The following is a 21151-nucleotide window of genomic DNA, read 5'->3' as shown; positions in this document are numbered from 1 at the left end:
TTTGGCTGTAAATTTAGAAGGCTTTCTGTTATTTTCTTTTTGTTGTTCATATGACCTTTACATGTGACCTCAAAACAACAAAAAAATGTTCAAAGAAAGAAGAACAGGATTTTAAATCATGCCACACAATAAGAAAAGGTTATTTGTGTCAGAAGGAAGAAATTAAATTCAATTGAATTATATCTTATCATATAAAAATATTCTACGTTAAAAAAGGCCAGTGACATGCTTTTTGTGATGCAACAATGACAATCAAGAAATTTGAGTTGATTAATAGGTCTAGATTTCAGTCCATCAACAAATTTGTGGAATTATTAAATTCCAGAATTTGGAGCTAGGCTGATCACTTCCTAGATTTCTTAAAAATAACCTCCTTATGGGTGTTAACTTATAATGCAAAACTTATGGCTATTTTAAGCAACATTTAGACCTCAAATATTTATGAAGTATTTTTCTGTCTTTGTTTCAGTTTCAAATAATTAAAAGTACTGACATCAAGAAATGAAGATCAAGTTATCAATCATGTTAAAATCATCCTTAGGAAGTCTAGCATTCCGCTGGCTAATTTGCTTAAACTCCCCATGTGTCAGTGCCTCAGTGTTGTGTTGTCATGAGTGCCCTCATTTTTTCTTAGTCTTAAGCAGAATTTATCAATACCCAATACCTGTGAAAATCAGGCTACTCATCAGTTTATCTACCCATGCATTGGAAATGTTTGCTTATTTCTGTAGCTGGTCCTATCCCAATGTCCCTGTCTGTAAACTGGCATTTTTCTTTCCTAGTTGTTTTTGAAACTAGTTTATTAAAAAAAAAAATCTTAACCTGTTTTTTTTTTTTTTTTTTTTTTTTTTTTTTTAATTATCATTGCTTGGATCAGAGTTTACTGGAATGCTGCTTTGGTATCACCAAAGATGCTCTGATCTCTTTATATTAGGGTTTATGGAAAAGGAAACCTCGGAAAGCAAAGCTTTGAACAACAAGGCAGTGATTTATTGGACTGCTGGTATTTGTCTAGGACTTCAGACAAGGCTTTTCATCACTTGATTTAACTCTATTTAAAATCAGCATTTTATCTAGATTGGGCACAAATATGAGACAATTTTCTATGTGTTACAGACCTTTTCTGGTATGACTGGTAAATCCAATGCGTCTCAATGGCTACTCATCTAGAATTAAGTTCTCTTAAATTTTGGGCACTATCTGCCACATTAAAAGGTTTCTAATAGATCAAATTTCTGGACTAAACCTAGATTGCACTAACTAATGCAACTGAGTTAGGGACTATGTAGGTGCAAAAGATGCTTCCTAGGAAGAGGAGAGACAAAACAATGTTACTGGAGTAAACTGTAATTGCACTAATAATCAGATGTAATCTGACTGATACCATTGCTTGTTCTTATACTGTTAATTTTTTCTACTTTGCTAAACTGTACACCTTGCATGTAACTATTTTTTCTCAGATTTACCAGATCAGGTTCTGAGGGTTTTCAAGGCAGACCAGCAAAGCCGCTACATCATGATCAGTAAGGACACAACAGCAAAAGAAGTGGTTATCCAGGCAATTAGAGAGTTTGCTCTCACTACCACCCCTGATGCGTATTCGCTGTGTGAAGTCTCTGTCACACCTGAGGGTGTAATCAAACAAAGACGGCTTCCCGACCAGCTGTCGAAGCTTGCTGACAGGATACAGCTCAGTGGCAGGTAAAGCTGGAGATTGTGGGCTTAAAACTGGCTATGGTAGCTCATTAATTAAGAATCCTGCAGAACAGGAGTATAGTCAACTTATTAATTTTCTGTATCTTTACAAGAAATTACTTTTAATACAATTCTAATTAGTATTATTGAACTTCAATTTATTCTATCATTCTGACTAGATCATTACTTTAATTTTCACTAGTATTTGAGTATCTTATATTGAGTCTTTTTTGGAATTTTGTTTTTGCAGGTATTACCTGAAGAACAACATGGAAACAGAAACTCTTTGTTCAGATGAAGATGCTCAAGAGTTGCTAAGGGAAAGCCAAATTTCCCTACTACAGCTCAGTACTGTTGAGGTGGCTACTCAGCTCTCCATGAGAAACTTTGAGCTATTCCGTAACATTGAACCTACGGAATACATAGATGACTTGTTTAAACTCAAATCCAAAACAGGTTGCACTAATCTAAAGAAGTTTGAAGAAGTGATAAATGAAGAAACATTCTGGGTAGCTTCTGAGATTCTAAGAGAAACTAACCAACTAAAAAGGATGAAGATCATTAAGCATTTCATTAAGATAGCACTACACTGCAGAGAATGCAAGAACTTCAACTCAATGTTTGCTATCATCAGGTAGCTGAGAGTTCTATTTACCTAGAATTAAAATTATTAAGGAATAGTGTATCAGTCTACAAAATTGTATTAAACAGAGTAAACTGATTACCTGAATAGAGTATTAAACAATCTAAACTGATTAAGACTGCTAATGTCAGCATTTGACAATCCAATAAGGAAGATATTTTCCAGTAATGTGAACGTGACATTGAAATATTTGCTGAAATATTATTTGGAGTACTACTGTTTATGTGCCTTCTGTTCAAGATACTGTGGCTAGAGGCCTTGGTGAATACGGCACTAGAGAAATTACTGCATTTATTTAAAAACAAAAGGAAAAACAATATTGTCGTAAATGAATGGGTTATGTTCCCAGAGGGAGCTCATCGTTCGTAGAGAGTTCCCAGTACTTTGCATTCATTGAACTGTGGTACATTGACTGTTGTTTTGAATTGGCAATTTCTTAGATGCAAAGGGGGAAGAGAGATTGAAATGAGAACGTGCGCTTGCGCACTACTGTATAGCATGTACAACTAAAGAGAGTAATAAAAGCAGTGAAAACAGCGTTCTGGGTAAGGTTTATTAAATTTACCACAGATGAAATACAGAACTCCAGTAGTCATAGCAGTTAGATTACAATGCCATACAAAATGCCACAGATTAAGGTCTTTTAATAAGAATGAAAATGTACCAAAAATCTCAAACAGAAGATCTTCTTACTCAGTTCTGGAATGAAAAAGCAGGAAACTGTAACACGTGTTTAAACACATTTTTTTAAACATTCATATTTCCTGTAGGGTCTCCCAAGTTATACAGAACAGACGAAACCAAACAAAAACCACAAATGTTGCAGCTGTGAAAAAGCTAGGGAAAGTTGAATTAAAAAATGGCTATTTTCGCACCTTCTCTGACAAAAGCCCTAGCAGACAGATTGAATATGTCACTTTTTCCTGATGGTCACTGTTCTTGGGTATCATCTGATCAGATGTAGCAGCAAACTCCAAGGATTCATGTTAATAATCAAGCATCTGAGACATTAAAATCTGGAGATTTAGCTCAGCTTTTTCAGCTGACCTCAGTGAGAAATAGAAGCACCCTATCTGCTAGCAGAGACTTGAATGACAGAAAGATATATCAGTACTTTCAGTGGGTAGAAATGAATGCATAACAGGCTAGCCTTGGTGTATGTAAGATGCTCTCTTTGCCAACACTACTAAGAGGAATGACCTATTTTTCTGGTACACGCTACAGCTTCAGAATAGCCTCAGATATGTAGAGATTGTTATAACAACTGGATCTAGAGACAACAAAGTCAGGTGGGAGTGGGTCACTGCTACCACCACCTAAACTTTTTGTAGGTGGCGGATCGTTCTTCCTGCAATCTGGGAATCTTGAAATAACTAGTGATCCTCAGGTACGCCTAGATTGTATTATCCAATTCAGACACTGTTTCAAAATAGTAAGAGTGAATATCTACTCTCTATAACATTTAATTTCTTCTCCATATATTACTTAATGTTTATGATTACATCATGCTGCTATTCTCAGTTTTTATGTTTTTTTTATAGAAGTTGTCTTGTAATAATGCACAAAGGAAGTTTTTGCTTTTGTTGTTTCATTTTATCGACATTGTTGTACTACACTCTTCTGACAAGCTGGTATTTCTTATAGATAACTTAATGTGTGTTTTTCCAGGCATTTTTGCTTATTTCTTTCCATTGATCTTGAACTTTTGCAATTTTTGTTTGTTTCAAGTGGTCTGAATTTGGCACCAGTTGCACGGCTCCGAACTACCTGGGAAAAACTTCCAAGCAAGTACGAGAAACTCTTTCAAGATCTACAGGACTTGTTTGATCCATCTAGGAACATGGCGAAGTATCGTAATGTCCTTAACAGCCAGAATCTGCAGCCACCTATTATTCCTCTGTTTCCTGTTATCAAAAAAGACCTTACATTCCTTCATGAAGGTAAATGCAAAATTCCCCCCCCCCCTTTTTTTTCTTAAAAAGAAAGAAAGAAAGAAAGAAAAACAGCTAAGGAAAGTTAACATTGCTGCCAAATAAATATTAATGTTTGTTGATTCTAGGAAATGATTCAAAAGTGGAGGGCTTGGTCAATTTTGAGAAGCTGAGAATGATTGCAAAAGAAATTCGCCATGTTGGTCGCATGGCATCTGTTAACATGGATCCTGCTTTAATGTTTAGAACCAGGTAAGTTTGTTGTGCTCAGCAGAGCCTCTCTCAATTGAGAAAATGCTAGGTAGCAGTAAGAGAGGCTTTTCAAATTAATGCCTGTGCATATATTTGGAGAAAAAAGGATTTTTTCCCCACTAACATTGGGCACTCGGTCATAATTTTTCAGTGAGAGTTCTGTATATGTGCAAAAGTGATTTGTTTTTCAATTTCAGAATCCGTTTGTATCTCTTTCATGTCCCCTTGTTATATTGGAACAATATGCAAAATTATACATTGTATATATTGAAGTCAATCTTTAAAGTGGTGAAATCATTACCTTTTGTGTGTTTATAAATAAATAAATATTTTTAAATATATATATTTAAATTATTCCTTATCTGCCAGATGCTCATTCCAGAAATAAGATTCCATCTTTGGGAGAGAGGGAGGGGGAGGGCCAGTTTTGGATACTTATGTATTAGCCTGTTTGAAATGTTAATGTGTACCAACCTTATCATTTTGATATAATGGAAGTGGAAATGTATGATAATTAGTGTAAGTTAGTGCTTTTAGAAAATGTGGAGTGAATGGTCTTTTGGCTTCATGTTAGACCTAGCTTAATGCATACTCTTTTTCTTAATTTGAACTAGAAGAGTTTGTAATACGTGACTATGCCTGAGTCAAGGCTTTTTGAAATGTTTGTGGGCTTCTAGAACTGCTTGTCCTGAGGTCCAGTCTTCTTTCTGTCTTTCTTGTGATCTTTCTCTGTCTCTTCTTAAACCCATGCTTTACTCTTCCTGGCTCTCACTTGCAGGAAGAAGAAATGGAGGAGTTTGGGGTAAGTGGTTGGAGACAACGCACACAGAAATTCATTATCCCCTTTCCATTTGCATTGTTTCCTACTTTCTATCTTTAATTTTCTGGTGCTTTGATATTTTTCCTTTTGTTAACCTTTTTTTTTGTTGTTGTTTTTACTGACAATACATTTTAATCCAGGAGTGCTTTTGCTTTTGAGATTGAAACACAAAAGCTGTAGAATATTTTTAGGTGTTTATAGAWGGGGATGGGGGAGGAGTCTTTCCCCCTCTCCCTCCCATTTAAATTGCCAAAGGAAACAACTTTCTGTAAAAGAAAAGTTGTAAAAACAGCAAGGCTGAAACAGCTAAAAATTGCGGTTAACTTTCTTATGCCTAATAAGCAATTATGAGAATCAAATACAAATGTTAAAAGTTAAAGTATTTGCTAAACTAACTTCATATTTTCACACTACAGTTCAGCCATCATTTTTACCCTTAACAATTCAAGAACAATGCATAGCTTTCATATAGACATACATACATTGRAATGTGCATGGCATTTATTTCATCCTTAACTTGCTGATCATTTTATTTAACAAAGAGCTCACTGTATTCAACTCAGGAACATAGATGGAAGTTTTATTAAGTAAAGCTGAGCTGTACATTTTGTTATATCGTCTGATTAAAAAAATATGTGGAAGATACTGTGAAAGATTTCTAACTATGTACTTAAATTTGAGCCTCTACTAGAGTCTTCTATCAGCATTGCCTTGCTGCATGAGCTTTTTCTAATGCTCCAGTCTTCTCAGTAGCTGGCTTACGTCAGAGAGCTAGCTTGAATGCTTTTCTAGATGTGTGAAGTGATATTGCCTAGTTGGAGAAGAATAGGTTAAATATTTGTGTAATGAAAATAGTGCCTGTAACCAAGTAAAAAGATCTTCTGACCCTCATCCTTCTATCTGTTATAGCTATTTGACTTACTGGAATGAGGCATGTAAGCTTTGACTATAGACTGACATTCATGCAGTCTTTTGCATGTTTGCAAGTTTATCAAGTGATACTATGTTTGAACTAAGTCACGCTTTTCCCCTCTTTCCCTGCTTCCACCCCCACACACCTTCCCTCCAGGTCTCTCAGCCAAGGCAGCACAAATGCAGCTGTGCTAGATGTCGCACAAACAGGTGGTCATAAAAAGCGGGTCCGCCGCAGCTCCTTCCTTAATGCTAAAAAGCTGTATGAAGACGCTCAGATGGCGCGGAAAGTAAAGCAGTATCTCTCAAACTTGGATCTAGAGATGGATGAAGAGAGCCTTCAGACACTGTCTTTGCAGTGTGAGCCAGCCACCAGCACATGTGAGCATTGTCATTTGTTATGGACTGTGAGGAGACCATAAGTATACCCCTGCTTCTTATTTTCAAGGAGTAAGTGGGAACAATGAGTAGATGATGAGTTGGAAAATGTGTCTGATCATCCACAAGCACTAAACATCTATAAATTTGAAGGGCATCATCTCAAAAAATAACAACATAGATTTGTATAGGAGATGAGCCTTTTTGGAAGATGTAATGCTGAAGTGCACGAAGGTGCCTTTGACTTACCTGTATGAAGGGTTTGGAGGAGCTAGATGTTTTTCTACAGTTCTGATCTGCTCTAGCTGTGTGTCAGTAGGGTTTATCATCGTACATATCTTAGCCTTGAGAGGTGAACAAGAGGTGAACTTTTTTCTGTGAAGATATTTCACAAAGCTGATGGGAGGGTTGTACCTTGTTGCTGAGAAGGGGGACCTTACGTTGAAAATAACTTTTATTTTGATTTAAGAGACTGCTGTATCTTATGTCCTCCCCTTCTAGGTGGCAAAAATTAATAATTAGATGTCTATTGTAAATTAACTGTAGTCCTTATTAATTGTAGTCCAGTATAACTTCAGGTCATATTTCTAATAATTATAATAATAGTATTTTATATGAGCTTTATTTAGAGAAAGAGAGCAAAGGACCTTTGATGACTAGAATATTTCAAAAGAAAAGTTAAATCCCTCCTTCTTTTTCTTTTCTCCTCTTTCCTCTAAATGAATCCTACTTTATTCACTGTTTCAGTATTAGGACCTTTTAATTATCAGTTGGAGAGCTTTGCACCTCTCAAAATATTTGTAGCTAGTAATCATTCTTTGTTTTCACCCATTTTCTCACATAGTACCGAAAAATCCAGGAGACAAACGATCTGGAAAATCTGAAACATCACCAGTGGCTCCCCGGGCAGGAATACAGCAGAAAGTGCAGCAGCAGCAGCAACATAAAGTAAACCAAGCATTGCAAGTCCCTGCTGTATCTCTTTATCCTTCTCGCAAGAAAGTGCCAGTCAAAGACCTTCCACCATTTGGTGAGTGGAGCAAAGAATTGTTTGGCTCAGTACTCTGAGGTTTGATTGTTTATGTCAGGGAAGTATTTTTAATCAAATAAGATCCAGACATTTGTTTCAAGTAGTAGTATATAGCAGTTATGACAGCTTATGCAATGTATGCATATAGATCCTTTTCTCTAGAGATGGACAGAGAGAAATCTTGCAGGAAAGCATCCTGTCAATTTAATCAATGTAATTATATTATCTTTGGCTAACAGCTGGAAGGAAAGTTCTTCTCTGACTATTTGTACAAGTGCCTTTTTCAAAGGGATTAGTGACTTGGAGGTTTTGTTTTGAGTGACCCATCTGAGATGCCTCAGACTCTCACGTTTTTTCAAGAGTTGAATGTTTATTATGAAATTCAGGCCTGTGCAAAATCAGTACTCCTGTTAAAATATAGGCCCCAAGTTTTGCTTTGAGAATTGTCCCTCTGACTTCTACTCCCTAACACTTTATTTTTATGCCAGTATTGCTGTCTGCATACAACTGTGGTAGATACTGAACAATAATAATTTATTCTAATATAATTTGGTTTCAAAATCTGTGTCCCAGCTGTATACATAGCCAAATGCATTATTAAARACCTTTTTACATATCACTTGAAGTACTATAAAATTCTCAGCAAGTATAAAATGGATAACTGGCCCTTGTCATTACATGATAGTAATTTCACAAGAGCATAATTCTGATTTCACCGATTAGTTTCACTTACACACTGCTTAGACTTATAGAGAGGAGTTAGAAGTAGCAAAATGAGCAAGAAACAATTTAATATTCATCTAGTTCTTGTTAATTATGCCCCTAAATTTTAATCTTAATAGGACTTTGAAGACTATGTTTTCACTCATCAGTGGAACAGTTGCTGAACAGCTGGCTAGATTATGTTGATGAAACAGCTCTTAATTATTGATTGCAGGAAAAAAAATGCAAAGGTCACAAAGAAGCTCCATCTTCACTTTTAAGCAGAACTATCCTAAGGTTTTAGTCTGCGTGAACAAATCTTCCGTCTCAGAAAAGCAGTTCTTTATGCCATAGGTTATTACACCATATATCATTTTCAGGATGTCGGTACTCTTCGGTTTCCCAAAATAGGCTGACGCAGAGACAATTTGCAGAAGCAAAAGGAAGAAAGGCCACCCCAGGAGGACCTTGTTTTTAAGCCTAGTCTTGCCAGTCATCTTTGCCAGCTTTCTTTGACCTTCTGTACTGCTCTATGAATAGAAAAAGAAGTAGAAGAACAGTTTCGGTTCCTACTGTGTAAATCTTCACTAGCTCAGTGAGATCTGAGAGGTTGTGTGCATTCTCACTATTTTAACTCAAGTTCACAGCAACCATTACTGTACATATCCTTGGTTATAGATCTGTATACACGGTATTCTGAAACACAATTTCTAGATTATACTTTCAGAGATAAAATATGTCTTTTAGGTGGCCAAAATGAAAGACTGGCTTGATTAAAATGCAAAAATAAAGCACTATATTTTAAATAGAAGTAGATTTAAAACTTTAATTTCATTTGAGCTAGTGCTGCAAACTCGCAAATGAAAAATATATAAAAATTTGTTTTTTTTTCCCTGTATGACATCTCCTCTGTAAACACATTGTGAAATTCGGAGTTTTTTTTTTATCTCAGACTTTACATCTGTAACATTCATTCTTACTTAAAGGCATTAACTCTCCACAAGCTTTAAAGAAAATTCTTTCATTGTCTGAAGAAGGAAGTTTGGACCGTCACAAGAAACAATCTGAAGACACAATATCAAGTGCATCTTCACAGCTGTCTTCTCCTCCCACTTCACCACAGAGTTCTCCAAGGAAAGGTATTAGACATGTGCAACATTTCTCATTCTGTTTTCCAAAGTCTGCAAGTTTCAGGAATTTCTGAGAGAGGATTTAAAGGTCAGGATGAAGTACTGCTGCTTTTATTTTTATTACACACAGTCAGCAAGAGAGCAGGAGGTGATGCATTAGTGGAAGACCCGAAAGCCCTCCTATTAGCTAAATGCAGGAAGATGGCCTGAAATGATAGTGCAGCAGGCCACTCTTATTGCTGCTGCTTCAGATAAAATATTCCCATCGTAAGTGTCTTCTGCCAGTGGCAGCATGTGCATATTGAAATTTAACATATGGCATTGAGCATGTTAACCTATTAGAGGAATTATTTGCTATATTATTCATCTGGATGAGATGTGACCTGTGTATGAAAGGCAGGGTTAGGGTGTTCAGAATTTAAATTACTAATAAACAACATTTTCCGAGCAGCAGAATTATTCAAACAATAGATGTGGATATTTGAGAAACAGTATTGCACAGTGGAACTTTCTTGACAGAGTTCATTTTAAATGATTTTGTAGTTATTTTTTTTTTAAAATGCATTTAGGCCCTTGGAAAAGGAATTAATTTTTTTTAACTTGCTTGTTTTTTCATTGCACTTGTTCAGTTTATAAATTGAAGAAAAAGAGAATGCAGGCACTTGCTTGTAATTTAAACAAAAAAGTCACTTTGGAAGTATGATAGAATAGTTGGATTGCAGATAACCTCTAGGTTATTCTCTTTTCAGAATATCATAAAGTCATAATAATAAAGTCAAGTTTAATAGCTACAGAGTATAATGTTATGTTAAAATATGTGTATTGGAATTGACCCCCAGAGTTCAGAACTTTGAAGGAGGTTAGAGTGTTGGAGACTGTAACTGTGAGAAAAAACTTTCACAGGGGTGGTAAAGAATTAAAACTTATATGGATATTGCATTCTTTTCAAGCTRAACCCTTTTCTTACCCTGGTAGGTGACAGTGGCAATCAGCTGATGTCTAACAGCTCCAGACTAATGGGTCTAACCAGTTCCTTCCCTTTCAGGGGAAAAGAGTAACAAGAATAACAATTCACTGTGGATCTGTGGCATAGATGGGGTTTATAGAAGAAGCAATAGGGGGTGGGGAGAAGTTCAGTTGGATAAGTAGAGGTTGGAAAAGGGGAAATATGAATATGGCAAGAGAGTGCATATCCAAATGCATATCCAAAATCTCTATAGAAATGATTTTTGCTAAGGTCAGATGGAGGAGGATGTTATGCAGAGAGGACTTAAATTATCAGCTTCGATCCTTGTAAGATCTCAGCATAACTTTTCCCAAATACTTTATTAGAGAAAAGTGAATTTATATAAATTTGGTCATATCTGTGCATTTCTTGAAAAAAGGAATTGGGATTTTCTGCTTGCCTAACAGTGGGAAGAATATTGTGTATTTTAAAAGAGCAAATCTTAAATGTGTTTCTAAATTTAAAGAGAGAAAGAAATCCTGAGATTGATGGCAATATCAAGCTAATGGTATCTTCTTTTCTGTCAGTCAAGTCTGACAGAATTCATCCCATATTCTTAGCAAGTGTGAATTGGGATAAATCAGTTGAAGTCTTTTGAGGCTAAAGTATAGACTGAAAGCCAAAAATGAAAACTGCAGTTACATGTGAATGTATGTTTAATGAACTTTAACTTAGCTGATGAGAACATTCAGTACAACTTTTTAATACTAAAGTAAAAGCTGTATTTGCCCCCTGTGGCATTTCATGATTTGCAGATTTTATCTGTCTGGCAGTGCCTATGCTACCACCAGATTATTGTATAATTCTGGTAATACATGCTATAGGATATTATCTTTTGGAATAGAATCAGATAGCCAAGTACCATAAAGAAAACTTTAAAATCTTGAATATTTTTTTCTAACTTAATTGAAAATACTTCAGGCCTTCTCTCAGCCAAGATAAGTAATAAGCAGTCAGCCATCCCAGACATCTGTGCTTCATGTTRTATCTGCTATTCATCTCTGAAGCGTAGCTTTGCTGAGCAGAAAAGCTATGTAAGAGGCTCTCTTGGATCACTTGAAGCATTAATCTTATCCAGTGCATTTCTTTGTTCCAATCCTTGTGACTGTGTTTATGTACAAGCTGTTTTTTTCATGTGAAGTGGGATCTCATAATGTAGGGATATAAATATGATGCATTTGCTAATAATTTGGAGGAAGAGAAGAAGGTGAGCAGTTGGATTCTAACCAAGCAGGTCGTGTTGCTACATTCTTAAATCTCATATTAAGAAATAGAACATAAAAGTTTATATCTTTGTCTTTTAAGTGCTGCTTTTGTGAATAAAATGAAATCACAATTTTGATGTGCTACTGCAGCAGTGAGTCTGTCTGACAATAGTTGATCAGGCTTCTCAGGCTGTTTGAGTAACACAATGTTGTTCCTTACGCAGGCTATACTTTGGCTCCTAGTGGCACGGTGGATAACTTTTCAGATTCTGGTCACAGTGAAATTTCTTCCAGATCTAGTATTGTCAGCAATTCTTCTTTTGACTCCATGCCAGTCTCCCTCCATGATGAGAGGAGACAGAGACACTCTGTCAGCATCGTGGAGACCAATCTTGGTGTGGGAAGGATTGACAGAAGAATTATGATTGAACCAGATCAATACAGCTTAGGGTAGGAATTTTATTAATATTTACTTTATATTATGCTTTTACATAGCATGCATGTGTCTTATGTGTATTTGTTTATATAACCTTATCCGTATCTTTCTCAAATATTTCATCTTCCTCCTCCTTAAAAAAAAAAAACACTATTTGAATGCTGCATCTTATGATAATGCTCTATTTTTTGACTAGGAAATGTTATGTGCTCCCCAGTGTGTCTTTAGGTCTACAGCAGTAGCAATAAGCATTTGGTTACTGCTCTTTATTTCCCGAGTATTCAGTAGTGCTGCAGATTATTCTCTTTGGGTGGTAGATTAGTATTCTAGCCTGTTTTCTAGATGGAATTAACTGAATTGTACAAATAATTTATTATCTAATTGTTCAGTGATCAGACTGAGAGCAGAAATCTTGGTTTCCCAGAAAAGTGTGAATTTACCTAACTCAGTGTTTTATCTCACATATCTCTCCTTGTCAACAAAGTTTAAATAATTGGAAGCTAAAATTCACTTAGGCTGCTGGTTTTCTGAGTAATTTTCTAAGTAATTAAGTTTTATAATGATAAGGAAGCTAGTGCTATGAGGAGTTCTCCAAATCTGTAGCAGTGAGCCTTGGTCTGAAAATAACCGGAGCTGCAGATCTCATTTAGTCTCTTACTTACTGTTCTGAGATGTTACTTGGAAGCTGCAGTTCCCTGGATGTTCTTACACTTCTAATTCTGAGGGGTCTGAGGATGGCAGACCTGTTCCAAAACTGGTGTCCTTCAGTTCTGGGAATTCCAGGCTTTGCAAACTCTTTAGTCAGATGTCTTAAATGTTTGGAAGACCCAGGGTTCCTGTGTGCATAGAAAGTTACCCTGGAAATCCTGGGAGCCCTGGTAGCTGCTAAATAAAACCAACACCTTGTCAGTTTTTGCTGTTGCTGTGCAAGTGATAGTGTCAGGCTCGCACAATAGCTGAAAGGGTACATATTTGTTTTAGTGAGTAGTGTGTATTTCACACACAGTTCAATGAACTTATATTTGCAAGAAATACTGAAAAGTTAATTTCAGAGTTTCCTAAACTAAAAAGATCCAAAAAGCAGAAACCTAAACTGCTAATTTTAAATTTCATCTGCCTCTTGTTAAAACTCAGTTACTACTTTTTTAGTCTTTAGCTTTGCCTGTGTCTGGAAAAACACTGGAAAACCTACTTATCTGTCTGTCTAGCCACTCTTTCAGTATTCTGTAATACTGACGTACAGCATCTCAGTGCTGTTTGCCTGCCTAAATGGGCAGCTTCAAAGCTTTGATTCACCTTTTGAAATAAATCACAAGAAGTGTTAAGTTTTATCAGAATATCTATTCAGTAATTGTTCCTTTTTTTGTTATCCATTTTGTTATGGATAAACTTGAAATGAAAATGTTCTATACTCAAAATTGAATTAGTCATTAATGCCAGTAATACTTGATAGAAATTGCCTTGAAACCTTCATTGCACTTGCTTTTCTCTTGGTTGTCTCATTCTTCGTGTTTTCTAAATGATCTCAGATTCCATTGCTGATTTTTTCCCCCTTCTCTTCAATGTCCATTTAGCTCATATGCACCACTGCCAGAGAACAGAGGCCTGTATGCTGGAGCAACTGTACTTTCTTCTCCGAGTACAGAAGAACTGTCACAGGATCAGGGGGACAGAGCTTCACTTGATGCCGCTGACAGTGGCCGTGGTAGCTGGACTTCTTGTTCGAGTGGTTCTCATGACAACATACAAACAATACAGCACCAGAGAAGCTGGGAGACGCTGCCTTTTGGACATACTCATTTTGATAGTTCAGGCGATGGGGCCGGACTGTGGGCCCCAGGCAGTCACATGGACCAGCTGATGTTCCCTGATCATGGCACAAAGTATGGCAGGCAAAGTCAAGGTAGGGAGGGCCTTGATCAAGCACAGTCCAGAGCAAGCTGGGCATCCTCAACAGGCTACTGGGGAGAGGACTCAGAAGGTGATACAGGTACCATAAAGCGGAGGGGTGGGAAAGATGTTTCAATTGAAGCTGAAACCAGTAGTATAACATCTGTAACCACAGAGGAGTCCAAACCAGCTCCCATGCCTGCTCATATAGCAGTATCATCAAGTAGTACAAAGGGGCTTATTGGTAAGTTAAATTTTGTTTGCCATGAAGTATTTTAATTCATTTGTCTATAGTTACTAGTTTTATTCTAAAGTATCTTTCTTTTCCTGGTTTTATTTTTAAAGCAAGAAAAGCATTATGTATTCTCTCCCAAATTTTGCCCTTTAACAGTGTATTTATTGCTAGGGGAAATATTACTTGTTGATGCTCCATTTGGTGTTAACTCCTTTGTATTTCAAGAGAGCCTGCCATACATCAAAAAAAAAAAACAGCTTAACTGCTGGACAGGATTTTGAGAGGTTGATTTATTTAGGTTTCTGTTTTGAAATGTGAACTACTCTTCGCAGTAAGCCTCCATATTCTATATTTAGATATCTCAATAAATGTGGCCTGATTTTTCAGAAGTGTTTTTCTTTATACCTCTGTATGACTTGTCTGATAATTGTGAAAGTTCCTTACTTCTGAAAATGGGGTCACTTAGTGCTTACGTACAGATTTAGATGTTTGTCTTTGGACAGCCAAAACTGAAGAGGTTCTTAAGAAATTAGAGTTGAAATACATTTGTAGTCATTTAACAAAGGGAAGATCAAATTATGTATAAATTAACATGGCAGTGGCTCTGGCAGTGTTTAACATTTTTCTCATGTTGTTCCTTCTGTGCTTCCCAGATGTCTTTGGGCCTCAGCATTTTGCCTGAGTTTCATTTGTTTCATCCCCCTTTTCTTTGAATATCTCTCTTCAGGTTAATATGTAGAACTGTCTGAAATTCATTCTGTGTTGACACAGCTGAAAAACTCTGCCAGATTGAGGTCATGCTGAGACTACTGTGATAAACTGCTTTTCCATTTTCTATCCAAGTATATTGCTTAGTAATGGCCCATTGCCTCAGAGCTAGGGTGCAAATTTGAATCCCTGAACTATGAAGAGGGAGAAGCCATTCAGGTCAGAATCTGAGCTTCCAATTCATGCCATCCTTTTAATTTTATCAATGCACTTGGTTTCCACCAGAAAGTGGAACAAGTGTGCTTTCACTTGTTTCACTTTGTATTCCAAAATACAGATCCATAAAACCGAGGCCTATCTGCTGTGTCCCTGCAAATGCTTAAAATTCTTGGTTTCTAAATTTTCTCCCTTCAAAATTTTCTCCCTTCAAATTCTCTGTAAGAGAGAACTTCTGAGTATGCCCAGAATGAAGTCTTGATCAGATGCAATTAAGACCTAACAAGATTCACAAAATGAGTGGTGATCTTTCTTCTCCTTTGTGAGATCTTATTCAGTTATTTTTTTTATAAGCATACTTTCTACATTTAATTTTATAGAGAATACAACTATAACCAGAGCAGGCGATGATGCATACAGAAAGCATGATGATAAGGTTCACTCCTCTTTCCTACATTTTGGAATTATATCTTACTAAATAGTAATTTTTGTAGGAAGATAGCAGTTGCTGGTTTGTTTGTAAGATGTTAATGACAAGATGGGCTTTTATGCACAAAGCCAATCTTCAGAATTAAAATAGTCATGTATTGGGGCAGATGCCAGTATTCCCGATAATTGCCACTTCCATGTACTCTTGAGTCTTACCCCACACTGGTTTCTTTCTGAGTAGTGAATGTTTTATTCTGGACAAGTGATGGAACAGCTTCAGCTGCTAAGTTTTAACAGGTTCCCCATGTAATTTAGTGAATTTTATTAGACTAATACTTCACTACTGGAAGAATAACTGCATACTGTGTATGTTGTATATTCTACATTTTCTTATATGAAAGACCTTAATGCTATTGTACTGCCCTTATATGTTTTTTTTTTTTTTTTTTTTTTTAAAATCTCTATGTACTATGTGATATAGAACTCCTGTCCTTCTTAGGGTTTTCTCATCCTGTGATCTCATGATGCTTGATATTTAATTTTCACTATTCTTCTTTGAGCATTTTTCTCTTACCATCTCTTATAATGGTCTATTGGTTTTCCTGCAGCACGAAAAGAGGGTCGGTATCGGGAACCACCTCCAACTCCTCCTGGTTATGTAGGAATACCTATTGCTGAGTTTGCGGAAGGTGTATGTCATCCAGCCAGAAAGCCTCCAGACTACAACGTAGCACTTCAGAGGTCTAGGATGGTGGCACGGACATGTGAGACCCATGGGACATCAGCTCCRCAGCAGCAGTCGCATGGCCATTCAACTAGTAGGCCTGTGAACAAACCTCAGTGGCATAAACCAAATGAGTCAGATCCACGTCTTGCTCACTATCAGTCTCAAGGGTTTTCCACAGAGGAAGATGGTAAATTTCTAATTGTTAGATTTTGAGAGTACTGCATGCGGAAATGCTCAGTTTTCACAGACACAAAGCACATTACATAAACACATTATACACGTGTTCTGCAGTAGCAATTCTTTCCATAATTTGAGCTCTCTTCCACCTTTCAAAGCTTTTTATTTTTTTCACTTTTTGGAAGGGGAGGAATTCAGTTCATCCTAAATATCACTTAAAATTTGGAACATAGGTCCACCTGAATCTTGTGCAGCCAAGCAATTGGCTTAGGCAGCTTCTCTGGAAGTGCTTAAGTTCACCAAATAAAACCCTAGTTGCCCTGAAAGTTTCAAATGTACCTAATGCTTGGCACTGACCATGCTTTTAATGGTCAAAAAAGTATCCTGGTCTACAGAGTGCCTTTTTGCCCCAGAGAGTGCTGTTTGTTGTTCAGGTTTAGATGGATAGTCACGTGCACTCTATCTGAAGCTCGCTCTTCATGGACGCTGGGTCTTCACCACCAACTGTTTCMCATTACAAACGTCTCCTGTTGTGCCACTTCCCTTGTCGATGTGGACAAAGCAAGTCGGTGTATTTTACGCTCAGCTATAGTGATACAGAGACTATGTAGACATAGTCTCTTTGTTTTTCTGTGGAGTGCCAATGTAACTGGATTGCATATTCAGGGYTAGATGCTGAAAATTGAGCAGGGCAATGACCATATCACATGTTTGAATCTCTGATGTTTTATTTTGCTTACTGGTGGAAAGGCTAACTATTTCCCTCCCTCCCTAACTTCCTAGTTGCTAAGGCTTTATGTGCAGGATGAACTCTGCACCTGAACATGATGAGAAAACAAGAGACTTCAATAACAGGATTGCCTCAGACTTTAAGAAATACCGTGGCAGTGTGAGAATTTTTATGGTTTCTACCAGTGACTACTTAAGCTATGATCAATTCTTATACAATCTTAATTTAAATAAATCATTAGAAAATAGTAACTTCCAGCAGATATGTTCAGGGAAGAACATAAGAGAGCTTTATTCAGCTATTAGATAGCTAGGAATAGCAGTAGTATTTCTCAAGCTATGAGAGCCTAGCTCAGTTGCAGTGATTTTCTTGCTTTCTTTCGGAATAAAATTTCAAATAAATATTTTTCAGGAAACCTGAAACGTAAAGACGTTTAGGTGGTTTTAAATATGTGCRTAATGCTCACAAAGGAATGGAAATCATATAAGCACAGTATAGGTTGTTTCGTTCAGTAGCAGTTCTTGTTCTATATGAATTAAATTATATTTTCCCCTATCCTATTGTGTTTGCAGAAGATGAACAAGTCTCTGCTGTCTAAGACTTGGGGCTTTTCTGGATCCAGAGTGAGCCAACTTAAAGGAGAGCACAAGAAGACGTCCCTAGAATAGGAGCCTTGGAACTATAGTTAAAGGATGGTGGACCTATTTGCCTCCTTCCCTGCCTTAAAGCAGCATGGGGCTTCTTCCTCTGCCCCTCCCCCTTCTGTCCCCTCTCCCCTTGCATGTGAAATACTGTGAAGAAATCGCCCTGGCACTTTTCAAACTGTGTTGCTTGAAATGCACAGTGCAGCAATCTCCGAGCTACCGCTGTCGCTGTCTGCCACATCACACAGTATCATTCCAAATTCCAAGATCATCACATCAGGATGATTAACTCTGGCTGCACTTCCCAATGCCTGGAAGGGTTTCTAAATCTTCCTTTTAGATTTTTATCACAATCCTAGCACTTAGTCTCATTGGGATAATGAGATAAGCTAGTTGTCAAACTCCATTTGGCCTTTTACCTGCAAAAAGAAAAATGCATTGAAACCCCTCAAGGAGGCAGTGCTTGTTTGCTTGTTTACAATGCCTTTGTTCCAGTTCTGTGTGTTTGTGTTCTGCGATCCAACATTGCATCCGCGTAATTATTACAGTATTATTTCCTACCTTTCAGTAGGGTTGCCAGCCTGAGCTCCTGGAAACAGTATCGGTATCACATGGCTGAGCAGGGCGGAAGGGAAGGCGGAGGTTATGGGATGCAGCCTTTCCTTGGCCATCTCACTTCACTCTTAAAGTGCCCCACCCTGGGATCTGCAAACGTTTGTAAATGTTAGGTTTGATGGTGTTGCCAACCGGGTCTAGTGTAAATGCAGAACTACCTGCTTGCAACTATCCAGTGAAGGAAAATAGGACACTGTGTGTCTCATACCTGTGCCTTGCGGATTGCAGGATGGCATGCTAAAAACCAAGTGTCCCGTTCTTAATGAGGCAGATGGCAAACCCACCTTTAAGTTATATATTATTTTTATTTTTATTTTTTTTACTATAAAGTAGTTATTAAAGGAAAAATTAACTGGATAACATTGCAGTGAAGGCAAGTTGGGATGTCACAGCTAATGTCAACTGTTAAAACTGATCTGAWAACCTCCATCCATTGACTTTGGCATTAGGGAATAAACAAGCCTTTAAATGATGAAAAGTAMTAAGTTTAGATATGCCAGCCTTTGCAATGCAGAAATAGTCACAACTGTTAATGGCTTCATGGAACACTGCATGTGTAGAGAAGGCCAATGTGTAGCAAACACCTGCTCACAGCTGCTATTAACCCTGTAATGACTGAAATGACCCTCCCCTCTATTTTTGTGTTGTTTTTGCACAGACTCCGGAAAAGTGAAGGCTGCCAATCCGAGTAGTACTCAAATGTGAGGAACTGCTGGTCTTGGATTTTTTTTTTCCATTGAACTCAGCTGATCATATTGATCAGTGGATAAACGTAAATAGCTTCAACTTTTAAAGATCAAATTGCAGTGTTTTTTCACTGTATCAAACAAATGTCAGTGCTTTATTTAATTCTCTCTCCTGTAATCATAGCTTAAGTCTATTTGCTTATATATCACATTGTCAATTATGCATTTGTAATTTTACATGTAATATGCATTATTTGCCAGTTTTATTCTCTAGGCTATGGACCTCATGTGCATATAGAAATACAAAATCCTAGCTCTATCACAAGTTGCACAAATGTTATATAAGCATTAAGTAATTGTAGACCATAGGACTGCTAATCTCAGTTCGCTGTGATGTCAAGTGCAGAATGTACAATTAACTGGTGATTTCCTCATACTTTTGATACTACTTGTACCTGTATGTCTTTTAGAAAGACATTGGTGGAGTCTGTATCCCTTTTGTATTTTTAATACAATAATTGTACATATTGGTTATATTTTTGTTGAAAATGGTAGAAATGTACTATGTTTATGCTTCTACATCCAGTTTGTATGAAGCTGGAAAATAAATAAATATAACATTAATGAAGTCCATATTGATTCTTATGCATTTTACATGTTCCACATACTTGAACAAATTTATGAAAAAAWTTTATTTCTCTGTGTATTAATATTAAAGGGACATTGCCAAGTGATGCGGGCAAAAATTGGTGTGGAGTTTTTTTTTTTTAATCTGCAGTTGTGCTGCTGAAAATTTTCAGAAAGTTGGTATGTGTACTGCTGAATGAGAATGACCAATATATTGTGCAGAAATACTTCAAACGCCAAGAAGAGGTTTCTGCAGGAATGATCTTAGGTGCATATAGTATGTAAACAAGTTTGAAGGAAGACTCATGTTGTTATGAATGGTATAGAAGTAAGGAATATATATTGTAAAGTTTAAATAGAAAATGGAAAGTGCTCCTTGTGAGTTCCTACTAACTAAGGTATTTCAAGTAGTAGAGATTACCCAATAGCATCCCTAATAATAAAAGTTAACATTAACTCAATGTCAAAGTTGTAGATTTTTTTTTCAGATGTTAGCTTCTCTATTTTCATTAGTATGCGGAAAGAAGACTGGGTTAAAACGTCACTGCTACAGTCATTATCAGCTACATCCCGTTTAGCTTTAAAATGTTTGACAGGCATTATTTCCAAATTTAAAATCAGTTCACTGGAAAGAAGAGCAACAAAATGTTCTGTATYGGTTTAACCCTTCATAGCATAACTCTAAAATATCCATCACTAGAATCAGTACGACTTTAAGGAAAAACGGTAGAGATGATTAGATTCATATGGTGTGTGGAGGTGGAGCAAATCTCCCGTAATCTGTGGCTAATCCGTGTTGGATACATGTCAGGCTGGAGTACTGTCATTACTTACRATGTTGATAGAATTACATTTTTACATATATTACATGCAGGTTTGTTCTTTGGAAATACTAATAGTGCTTTGTTAGGAAATATTTCCTCTCGTTGACCTTGTGAGGTATGTGAACTGTTTGCACGCCTGTCAACTTTTTTCCACGTGCTTTGTGTTGTATGGCATTAGGCAGCATTCCCTGTCCTCCAGTGCATACCTGCAGCCTTCTATAATTAATATTTTTAGGACACATACGAGGCAAACATCCCCAGCACTCATTGTCCAGTACMCATAGTTAAATTTATTGTGAACTGGGGAGATGTAGAGCATTTGCCGCAGCAACCAGTTCTGTAGAAGTAAAAGCTTGGCTTATACAGTGACCTCTTATAAAATAGATTTTATATTTTTTTTTTTWATATAGTATGTGCAGTATGTATTTATACTTGGTGTGTGGACGCAACAAGATGTAGACAAACCAACTGATTGCTGAGGTTTGGTATTGTATTAACAAAAA

General features: G+C 36.8%; 1 protein-coding gene across 1 annotated transcript in view; it reads left to right on the top strand.

Annotated features, from left to right (window-relative positions):
• Positions 1–20285, top strand: part of RAPGEF2 (Rap guanine nucleotide exchange factor 2) — a 149052-nt gene extending 128767 nt beyond the window's left edge. Inside the window, exons 18-29 of the mRNA XM_085319887.1 lie at positions 1461–1701; positions 1946–2329; positions 4067–4278; positions 4398–4521; positions 5300–5323; positions 6411–6634; positions 7476–7661; positions 9350–9502; positions 11929–12154; positions 13715–14274; positions 16227–16532; positions 17825–20285. Coding sequence (XP_085176013.1) covers positions 1461–1701; positions 1946–2329; positions 4067–4278; positions 4398–4521; positions 5300–5323; positions 6411–6634; positions 7476–7661; positions 9350–9502; positions 11929–12154; positions 13715–14274; positions 16227–16532; positions 17825–17850 — 2666 coding nt within the window. The 3' untranslated portion in view covers positions 17851–20285. The remainder of the gene's footprint in view (positions 1–1460; positions 1702–1945; positions 2330–4066; positions 4279–4397; positions 4522–5299; positions 5324–6410; positions 6635–7475; positions 7662–9349; positions 9503–11928; positions 12155–13714; positions 14275–16226; positions 16533–17824) is intronic.
• Positions 20286–21151: the final 866 nt, after the last annotated feature.

The sequence above is a fragment of the Rhea americana genome, unplaced genomic scaffold, assembly GCF_003343005.1.
Source record: "Rhea americana isolate MKP2758 unplaced genomic scaffold, rheAme1 scaffold_60, whole genome shotgun sequence".
Taxonomy (NCBI): Eukaryota; Metazoa; Chordata; class Aves; order Rheiformes; family Rheidae; genus Rhea; species Rhea americana.
The sequence above is the reverse complement of the archived record's forward strand: the minus strand, read 5'-3'. Positions and strand labels throughout refer to the sequence as shown.